The sequence below is a fragment of the Hippopotamus amphibius genome, chromosome 12, assembly GCF_030028045.1.
Source record: "Hippopotamus amphibius kiboko isolate mHipAmp2 chromosome 12, mHipAmp2.hap2, whole genome shotgun sequence".
NCBI classification, from domain to species: Eukaryota; Metazoa; Chordata; class Mammalia; order Artiodactyla; family Hippopotamidae; genus Hippopotamus; species Hippopotamus amphibius.
In genome coordinates this window covers 67,249,847-67,260,947 of record NC_080197.1, presented here as the reverse complement: position 1 = coordinate 67,260,947, position 11,101 = coordinate 67,249,847, and the positions used below count along the sequence as shown (strand labels likewise).

The following is an 11,101-nucleotide window of genomic DNA, read 5'->3' as shown; positions in this document are numbered from 1 at the left end:
AGTTAAGTGCTTAAAAAAACAAAAAATCCACATAATGGGGGTGTGTCAAAGGAATACAGGAAGCAACTGAAAGTGCTCCCAGTGGCCAAACCTAGAGCCATTTGAGCAACAAAATAAATTAAGTAATAGTGGATTATAAACCCAAGTAGAGAATAAATATCTTTGAGTCTGCACTGATATAAATAAATGATTATAAATAATTGAAGAAATAGAGAAGAGACAAATCTCTCATTCACAGACGTCCAAAGCATGTATGTAGCTACTCTTCCCTGGAGGAGGTGGATTGCAGCTCCCATTCCTTAAGTGTGGGATACACATAAAGACTTCTTTCCAAAGAGTACAATATGGAAAATAGGGGGAAAGGAGTGACTTTACAGTGTAGAAACCTGGCGAACACCACCTCCACCCATGTTCAAGGTCAGCTGCAACAATGAGAAGTGATGTTGTTAATAAGTTCCCTTGATGTGATGTGGTGAAAATGGCACTTCGCCACTGTGGCTTTCTTCCCCAAAAAACATGTAACCCCAGTGTAATCAAGAGAAAAATGTCAGACAATACCAGTTGACGGAAATATTATAAAATACCTGACTAGTACTCCTTAAAATTGTCTAGGTCATCAAAATAAGGAAAGTCTAAGAAACTGTCACAGCCAAGAGGAGCCTTTGGGGACATGGCAAATGTATTATAGTATCCTGGATGAAATTGGATTCCTTAGTAAAACTAAGGAAATCTAAATAAAGTATAGATTTTGGTTATGATATGTCCGTATTGGTTCATTAATTGTAACAAATGTACCATACTGATATAAGTTGTTAATAATAGGGGAACCTGAGTGTGGGGTATATGGAAACTCTCTGTACTATCCTCATAATGTTTCTGTAGATCTAAATCTGTTCTGAGCCACCTACCCAATTTTGTTACTGGGACTGGAATGAAACCCCAAACTGTCTTCCATTCCCCATTAGTCAGTTAAACATGGCAAATGTTATAATTTGCGTTTTCTTCGTAACTGTAGCCATCCACCCATCCACCCACCCAAAAATTATTTATTGAGCTTCTCGTGTGTGTCATGCTCTGCGGATACAGAAGTGCACCAGAAAGGTATAGCACCTGTCCTCAAACAATACAGTCAAGAAAGCAAGACAAACAACATGTAGATCACCGTTACGGTCCCTGGGCTGCTGTTGCTACCACAGTAGGTGTTCTGTTCTGCTCCTCCCAAAGGTATTAGGAAGAAAGTCTCCTCCCTAAGGGACTTTGGCTCTTTTGGTTAACTTTAGATGGTGTGATTTTTAAGTGACCGTACCTTTTTTTAAGCCTCTAAATATGGCCTTAGTCTTCTGTCTTAATAATCTTCTCTTCTGAGATGCTTAGAAGAATTTAGATATATCCAGTGTTGTACCAAGAAGCCTTCTAGTGAATCGGAAGGCAACGTCACCTGTTAGGAAAACACATCATGGTTTCAGTATGAATTCTTTGGTGATATTCCTTTCACCTCTTACATCTATTTGCCAGCTTTCATTTCTTCTCTTTGCTTGTTATTTCTGAGGTTGTAGGGGCCAGGCATTGGTTCTGTAGTCCCATTCACTCATTCATTCATTTCATTCATTCATCAACGTAGCACATGCCTACTGCAGGGCCTTTGCACTTGCTGTTTCCCTGCTTGTGATGCTCTTTTCCCAGATTCCCTTCATCAGTCTCTGAATTTCATTCATCAGAGATGCCTTTATAATGACTGTTCAAATACAGCTACCTCTCCGCAACTCCGTCACTCCCTCTCATTACGTTGCATTATTTCTCTTCATTGTGCTTACCTCCTCCTGGCCTTTGTTATGTATTTCTTTGTTTGTTGTCTTTTTCTTCTAGAGAATCTAGTCACAAGGGCAGGAACTTTGTTTTGTGTTGTGGTCTGTTCCCAGCATGTAGAACAGAATCCAGCACATAGTAAACACTTAGTGAATACTTCTTGAATGAATGAAGGCACGAGGGGCCCATCGCCATTTCTCCCAATGGGCCTACATGCCCAAAGGAAAGAAGGCTTCCGTTGACCTGCTTGGCTAGATCAGAATTCCTGTGCTTCTTACACAGGTTGTAACCCTACCTAGGTCCTTGTTCCATTTCTGTTTGTATAACACTTGACAGTTTTCAAAGTTCTTTCACAGAGATTGTCTCTTTCAACTCTTAGTATAACACTGTGAAGCAAGTAAGAATTTCCAGACATACTTTACAAATGACAGGGTTAGGTGATAGAATTTTCAAGGTAAATACAGTATCAGCCAGAGCTGGAAACCAGATCTCCTGACTTCAGGCTCATTAAGCGATTACCCAGGAGTTACATTTCAGCTCTACCTGCTCCTATAATGTATGCTTTTGAGGGAAAGGGCTTGAGTGATTTGTGTTTATATTTCCCACCATGTCGATTTGAACCTTCCTATCCACAGAGTGGTCATGGAAGTGTCTTCTGCAGTTGAAACTAAAGGGGGATGTTTTGGCAACTTCTTGTCTCTACTTCTTTTGACCATTTCTTTGACAGACCTTGGGAGAATCTCAGAGATTAGCCTTACTTATGATTCCACAGATTCTGTGGGCGAGAGCCATGAATTTGCATAGGAATCACCTAGGAACCTTGTTTCTGTTCACATTACGATTCAGTGGGTCTGGTGTAGGGCCTGAGAGCCTGTGTTTTAAACACATTCCCTGGTAGTGCCTGTGCTGCTGATCTGTGGTCCATACAGAGCATTTCCAGGATGGTTCACCACCTGAACCATCTGTGTTTAGCTGTCTGACTGTGTGACCCTCAGTAAGTTTCTTAGAGACACTATAGTGCATGGGTTAAGCTATATTGCTTTGGTTAGAATTACTTTACATTTCTCTGCCTCAATTTCCTCCTTAAAAGTGGGGATCATATTAGTACTTAACTTACATAGTTATTGTGAGAATCGATTGAGTCCTTACTTGTAAAGCACCTAAAATAGTGCATAGTGCACAGCGCTCAGTGACTCTTAACTATTATTATCCTCTGTCTCCTTGTGCTATTTTCTTAAACTACATCAAGGGGTTTAAGATACATTTGAGACACAGGAAGCTGTTTAAAGTATTTGCAAGTTGGAAATGCATGGTGCCTCTCATGAAAATCGGAGTCTGGTGAGACGACAGAGCTTCGTTAACGAACAACACAGTAGAAACCAGCTGATGGTGATTCTCCTTGTGTTGTCACAGCTGTACTGTTTACTTTCCATCACACGTAAGAATATGAGTAGGCCCTCCAGTTTTGTAGTAAAATGTTATGATATATGATGCTAAGCACAGGGCATGAAATTGTTTCTTTTCCTCTCAGTTTTGCGTGAAATAAACCAACTTGATTTTAATTGGTGATATAGAAATATAGAGGCAAGAGCCCAGGGATAGGTAAGAATCCATTTGGTGCCTAATTTATTTCATCTTATGGTAAGGGGGAAAAAAATATGGACAGAATGACTTTAAGGAAAGATTTGGTTTTAGTTTTTCCAATAATTGATGAAAAACAAAGTTGTGTTCCTCAGGAAAAAGAATTTACCCAACTCGTTTCTTCCACTGACTCAAAAATGTAAAAAATAAGTTTTGGAATTAACATGGAGCTTTTTTTTTTCCCTTTTGTTTTAGGATCAGATTTTATTAAGACCTCTACTGGAAAAGAAACAGTAAATGCAACCTTCCCAGTAGCTATAGTCATGCTACGGGCTATTAGAGATTTCTTCTGGAAAACTGGAAACAAGGTATATTATTGCCAGCAAATCTTTCTTTGGAGTAAAGATAATGTTATTTATAATACTAGTCACAGCCACAGTAACTGGCTTTATATGCAGATGGTGTGAATGCATTACCTTTATTAAGATAAACGTTTAATTTACCTTTCATTACAAAAGAATACATTTGTGGGGGGAAAATGTGCAATTCACAGAAAGTGAGTGTGAGTGTGGGAGTTAGGACGTGTGATCAAGATGTAAACTCTCTTTATGTCCTTTTATTAACCGAAGACAATTTTATCACTGACAAGAGATTCCTAAATGGGTTCTTTAACGAACTAATTCTGCTGCAACACAGAGGCTTTCTGGTAAGGTGTTGGCCGGCGAAAACAGGTTAATGCAGAAATTAAACTTCCTTGAGGAATGGAAAGAATTGCAGAGTAACATTTATTGAATGATAAGCTGTGGTGGTGATATGAAAAGTATGCAATATAATGGGAAATAATCTTTTCCTGTCATTATTGAAGGACACACATAAATTGGTTTTTCTGTTGGGAAACCCCCGGTCCAGAAAAACTTATTACTTTTAATAATATGAGTTGAAGAGAAAATTCTCGAGGAGATGAACTTATTAAACAAAATAATGAAATGCTGTGAAACAGCAGGGAAAAGGTAGCTAGACGTTATATAGCTCTTGAATTAAATATCCATTTTTGCGTTTTATGGCAGCTGGATGTGCTCTTTGGAAGACTGTTAAGCTGAGGAGGGTATATGCTCGCTTTTGTCAGCTTTTCGAAAAATAATACATTTTTTTGAAACATGAATTTAAAAGGAAAAATGTGTATGAGGTGTTTTTTTTAAATGAGTTTGGATTTTTCTTTTCACCTCAAGTTGCTTGTTTAGCTGCAAATTATCTCAAAGGATTTTTTTTTTAACATCATTGGAGAGAAGGGTAATTTTTTTTTTAAATGAGACTTTCCCTTCCTGAAAGACATCTTTTAAAACCAATCACTTGATTTCTGCAGAAGAGACACCCAAAAAAGAACTTTAATCCTTTGCCAGCTGGATGTGATGACTTTATATGTGACTGTATTTCAGTTTATTTTGGAATCGGAGACCTTTTTTAGAAGGTACCTGGGTTTGAGAGGAAATGAACTCCTTCCAGAATTTTCTCCTTCAGAATACCTTCATATTTTAGAAGAGTACGAATAGGATAAATATCTACACAGTGACCTTCATATGAAAGTTAACCCAACTTGAGTAACCTCTACTTGGTAGCCTTTCTGCAGTGATCCAAATAAAAAAAAAAATTTAAGGAAAGCTGTAAAAATGAGAACTCCAGCTTTGAACCCCCCCAAATGAGATCACCACCACTCACTAGACTAGTAGTTTATCCTCAGCTAAAGAACATCCCATAGATGTGAAGCTTTCTATACTTCCAGATGCCTGAGCCCTCACCCCTGGCGGTCCTGGGTCAAGGGCAGTCTTCATCTCTACATTTCATAAGCTCTGTAGTCAGGGCTAAAATTCTCCAGTGGGGACCCAGTCCTGTTTTGTTTCCAGCAAACATTCATTGAGTTGTTACCCACGTGCCATGTTAACCTATGTTAAGTGCTAGGGATACAGAAGTGAATACGTCCCTTCTCAAAAGAGCCCTTGCACAAGACTTTCAATAAAAGTTTTAAGTGTTCAGTGTTGTAGATCAGGGTAGAGAGGGAACATTTTGCTGTCTTTCATTACTCTCTTTTTAATTGTATCGGCCCTTTCCTCAGCTAATACATAAAGTTAGCTCATCCCGGTTTTATCAAGAAACAGGTACACATCAGTTCATATTCATCTTGATCACACTTGATGTACAGAGAGGACCTGTGTGTGTATCTGTGAATCAGGGGCATTTTTGCGATTGTTGACAAGCTGCCCTGGCAGCCCTTAGACTGTGAAGCTTCCACATCGTTGATTTAAGGGGTGTTTTAAAATGTGACGGGCCGCCTTCCAGACTGTGATTAGTGTCACTTCTGAGAAGCAGAGGTTTGATATTTCATAACTGATTTCATTGCAGATTTATGTTCTCCATATTCTCTCCCTTAAAAAAAAAAAAAAAGGATAAACTGATGTTAGAAACTCTCTTTCAAAACATTGCCTGATAGACTTGCTGCCACAACTGAACCGTATAGAAAAATCTTTATACAGCGCTGCCTAATTGACAGAAAATGCTCCTGTATGCTAATATCAGCTAATTGATTTTTTTTTTGCCTCCTCTCAATAAGTAACCTCACTCCCCTTACCTCCCTATCCCTCCATCTCCCCTCACTCTTACAGGGTCCCCCGGGCTCCAGAGTGCTAGGCAGATATGGTTAGAATCTCTGCACAGCCGTTGCTTAGCTGTGTGACCGAGGCAGAGAAACCGGTTAGGAGGTTTCTCCTGATGCTTCCGTGAGGGCTGACGAAGGTCTACACTAAAACAGTAGAAGTGGGAGTAGAGAGGAAAGTGTGCGTGTGAGATAGAGGAGTTCAGAGGGTGGGGTTGGTGGGACTTGACTATTGGCCATTGGATGGGGTGTGGTAAGGGATATGGCAGAGTCCAGGTTAACTTGGAGTTTCTGGGCTGGGTTTGTTGACCTAAAGCAAGTAGACTGTGAGCTATTTCTCCAGCAAAGGTGGGTTTATTTAGGATCAGCAACCATGGCGAGCCCCACACGTGCCCGCAGGGGAGAGGAAAGAATGCTTTATAGAGAGGAAAAGGAAGAGAGGGTATATATTACATATAGTAAACAAGGGGTCTGGGGCTTTTCATTTGCTGAGTCCTTGCCAGGAAAAAGAGTCTTTCTTCTTCCTGTCAGGCTCTATTATCCAGGAGTAAGAGCACCCCCTTCTGGTCTCCCAGCTATTTAATTGAAGTTTCCGTTTATTCATTTTTTACAGGTTGATAATGGGACCATTCATTAATTGTGTTCCTTCTCTGTCATTCTGTTAGCAGTCACCCCCTGCTGGTGCTACCTGTCAGATCACCAAACTGAGTGGTCAAATACATGAGCTTTAGTACTTGGGCTTTGGGGGTTTACTGGATAGTCAAGTTCTTGAGATGAGTATATCCACATGAGCAGGTTTTACTGTGTATAGGACACATTTATCCTTTTCTAATGGACTTGGGGACATCATTTGTAAACATCAGATACTGGCTGAATTGTGCTGTTTTGTGGTCACCTTTGGAGACTACTGAAGTGTGAAGGGCCTCTACACTGTTTTTCGCCTGTGCTTATTTAACCATTTGGCTGCTTTATGTAACTCCATCTACTTACAACTTAGAAAAAAAGTCCCTGCAGTTAAGTTGATTAAAATAACTGTCACCTCTCCTTGCTGGTTGCTGCCAGTTTGGTTACTGTGGCCTCACTGAGTCTCTCCCCTTGTTTTAAATCCACGTGTGTATTTTTTACAGCTCAAAAAGATGAAGGGCTGAAACGTGTATATTTCTACTGGCCTCCTGGTAGAAACGGAGAATGAATGGGCTTCTCTGATATGTTTTCCTATTTATTGACACCTCTCTTGTTTATCCCAGGTTCACAGCTATAGTCTAGATGGTTGAGGTTTATGACTTTCGAGTAAGTGAAATGTTAATGAGGGTTATTAACTCTCATTAGTGTCTCCTCAGAGGCAGTGACATTCTTCCCATTAATCTTGGAAGAGTCATTTTGTAGTAAATGGGCCTGAGTCAGTGCTCTCAGGTCTTTTGCCAGGGGAAGTGAAATAGGCTTCAGAAAAGAGAGGAGGGAGACCCTGTGTTAACGCAGGACCAGTTTTTAGAGCCACCCAGTAACAATACTAAGCATTGTTCTTTCCCACGTCCCCTTTTAGATCGGCTTTAAGCCAGCAGGAGGCATCCGCAGTGCCAAGGACTCCCTTGTGTGGCTCTCTCTCATAAAGGAGGAACTAGGAGATGAGTGGCTAAAGCCAGAACTCTTTCGAATAGGTGCCAGCACTCTGCTTGCAGACATCGAGAGGCAGGTGAGGAACAACCCATTGTCCTTGGAACAAACTGACAAGTATTTTTTTTTAATTTATTTATTTTATTTTTTATTTATTGGCTGCCTTGGGTCTTCATTGATGCACACAGGCTTTCTGTAGTTGCGGTGAGCAGGGGCTACTCTTCATTGCAGTGCGTGGACTTCTTATTGCAGTGGCTTCTTTTGTTGAGGAGCACGGGCTTTAGGCACGTGGGCTTCAGTAGTTATGACACGTGGGCTCAATAGTTGTATCTCGCAGGCTCTGGAGCGTAGTTGTGGCACAAGGGCTTAGTTGCTCCACGGCATGTGGGATCTTCCTAGAGCAGGGATCGAACCCATGTATCCTGCATTGGGAGGCAGATTCTTAACCACTGCACCACCAGGGAAGCCCTGTCAAGTATTTTTGAGAAAGAAATAAAAATTGAGCTGTGAGAACTGGAGATGAAAACTCATCTGATTGACCTCATCGTACCCAGCCTCTGCCTTCTTCCAAGCAAACCTCCATCTCAACGGATGGAGATTCTGCTTAAGTGCATACTAGTGGGGCTTTATAATGAAATGTTAAAGTTATTATGTAATAGTGTAATTGTTAATTGATATGTGTAGTAATATAATAATTAATGACTAACTGAACTCTGCTTTCCCCACAGATTTACCATCATGTGACTGGAAGATATGCAGCTTATCATGATCTTCCCATGTCTTAAATCAGCGATGAATTCCAGAGAAGTCCTTTACAACAACGTTTAAAAATTATTTTTCTGTGTGATTGCTAAAATTCTTTAATTAAAAAATGGGAGAATAGATGACTGACTTTTTCCCCTTAAAATTCCCGTTGAATTTAACTCAAAGAACGAAGGGAATAAACCAGACAATCTACACATGGTCCGCATTTCAGGCACATCTGAAATGGTCTTAATAACTAGATCTCATTGTTAATTTTGTGGAGGTTTTCTCTTAAAGAACCCTGAGCAAATTGTTAATGATAGCTTTGACAACATTAAATTCTAAGGAAACAAAATGTCGACTTGCCTAAGAACGGTGCTGTAGCAAAAGAAAATGCAGCATCCCTGAACCACTCTTGTTCTCCCAGCAACTTCAGGACTCGCTTACTCGGCACTAATTTCCTGTCCTGAAAATCTGTCTTTAATTTTTGCAACAGATATGCTCTCTTACTAATTGTTTTGCTAATGGAATTTCTGTCATTTTTATATGAAACTATGGATATCATTGAATTTTTTTAATTAAAAAAATTCCTGTAGTTTATTTAAAAAAAAAACAAACCCTTTAAATTGTAGTAATGCATATTGAAAAGTTAATCCATTAAATATATGAAGAGGTTTTATCAATGACTTTCTAATAGAGTCTAATAGAGTATCTCAAATAAAGCACCTCAGTACATTATTAATAAATGCAACTTATGTCTATATTCTGAAACTTTTTCTGGTAGAGTGAATAGGGAAGAAACAGCAGACACTAACATAGCACTTAGTATGTGCTAAGCTCCTTATATATATCAATTTATTTAACCCTTATTTAATCTCTGTTACAGTAAGGTTAGTGCAGTAAGGTTTTTAATCCTCTCAACAGTCAGTACTGATGTTATCATCCGTTTATACACATGAGGGACTGAGGCACAGAGAGCTTAAGCAACTTGCCAGAGGTCACAGAGCTCAGAATTAGCAGAGTCAAGAATCAAGTCCAGTCAGACAGTCTGGTTCCTGAGTCTGTGCAGTTGCCCCAGGTACGTAAAACCGTCCCCCGGCACCCACCAACATGTAGACAGAGCCCCTGGTCAGCTATGGGGAATGGTAATCGTTTTGTGGGCTCCTGGTTCCTTTATCTCTTTCTCACCATCCCACCTGCACCTTTTTTGCTTACTAGCACCTCTCCCACATTACAGAATTTAAGTTTTCTTAAATGGTGATTTTCATGGAGAGCATCTTTTCCTCCCTGAACAAGTATCCAGCTACTAAGTAGAAAACTTTGGACTGGGAGTCAGTTTTGGTTTCATCTTATCTGCTGCATTCTAGCCCAGCCTCTTCTCCTTTCTAGCTTTGTGACCTTAGTCCAGTCTGTTCATGTCTCTGGACCTCAGTTCCTTCATCTGTAAAATAAAGGGGTTGGTACAGGTGATAACAGGATTCACTCAGACTTCAATTTATATTACCCTAAAGATAATGATAACACATCCAAGAAAATGGTTTATGGCTATAAAAAGAAAACACTTTTGCAGCAATCTAAATTAGAATTTGCCTCTGGGGAGTCAATCAGGCACGTCCCTCAAAGCATCTCTCCAACTGTGAATGAAATGATTAAAAATAAGAGCGGAAAAGAAATTCTGCTTTCCCCCAACACCTTTAGCAGAAAGCGAACTCTTCACTTATGCCTTTGGATGTGGTCAGTGGCTCTGAATGTCATTTCCACCTTCATAACATTCTGGCCCACGTGCCCACCAACACAATGGCCAGTCACCTTTGGAGAAGAAACTTTGCAGAAAAGTAATTACATTCCATCACCTTTGAAGCTATTCCAATTTCACAGGGGTTTCTGTTTTCCTCCCATTAAACCCAGCTGGTCATTTCAGTTGATCAAGTGAACAGGCATCATTATCTTCAATTCTAATTTATATGAGGCATCCACTGAAATTGACCTCTGCGGACAATTATAGATTCACATAGGAAATTAAGACTGGTGAGTCCCTCAAACCTATTAGAGGCTGATGAGCATGGCCTGATCTAAAGGTAAGTAATCATATATTTGGGAAGACAATTTATTCCAAGGACTGTCAGACCCTTCATCAGGAATGTATGCCCCTTACCTGGCTCTTGAAATCAGATGTAACACAGATGACTTTAATAAGAAGACACTAGTAAATGTTGATTGCTATGAAAACATAAGAGGGAAAGGTCATTTCTGAGGTGACTGTGATTTACTACAAGCAGATTTGTGTACTTCAGGACACAGGGAGCAGATGCTTTATACAGTCAGAAGATAAGTTACTGTGTTCTGTGTTTAAAGCTTCTAAGTTAATGAAAGCAACCCCCACCTCTTCTCACAAATATTATTGCAGTTCAATAAGGCATATTTAAGCTTGAAAGATTTTTAAACAACCAATGATATAATATAAGGAGCCTAAAGAGACTTTAGAGAATATCTAATTCTATGTTTTCATGAGAAAAACTCAAAGTGGGGAAGTCACTTATTCAAGGTCACGTAGAAAGTCAGAGTTGAGCCCAGAACCCAGATCCACCTCATGCCATGAGCTATTTTACATGACATAGCCAGGGCTTTGGAATTAAAAGTGTCTTACTTGTTTATATACTCTGCCATACCAAATATTAGTTTGTCGTCATACGAATTTCCGACTTTCAA

The 11,101-nt window shown here is 39.7% G+C and overlaps 1 protein-coding gene across 1 annotated transcript in view; it reads left to right on the top strand.

Annotated features, from left to right (window-relative positions):
• Window positions 1–9,115, top strand: part of DERA (deoxyribose-phosphate aldolase) — a 112,622-nt gene extending 103,507 nt beyond the window's left edge. Inside the window, exons 7-9 of the mRNA XM_057702760.1 lie at window positions 3,643–3,755; window positions 7,578–7,727; window positions 8,377–9,115. Of these exons, the coding sequence (XP_057558743.1) occupies window positions 3,643–3,755; window positions 7,578–7,727; window positions 8,377–8,433 (320 nt within the window). The 3' untranslated portion in view covers window positions 8,434–9,115. The remainder of the gene's footprint in view (window positions 1–3,642; window positions 3,756–7,577; window positions 7,728–8,376) is intronic.
• Window positions 9,116–11,101: the final 1,986 nt, after the last annotated feature.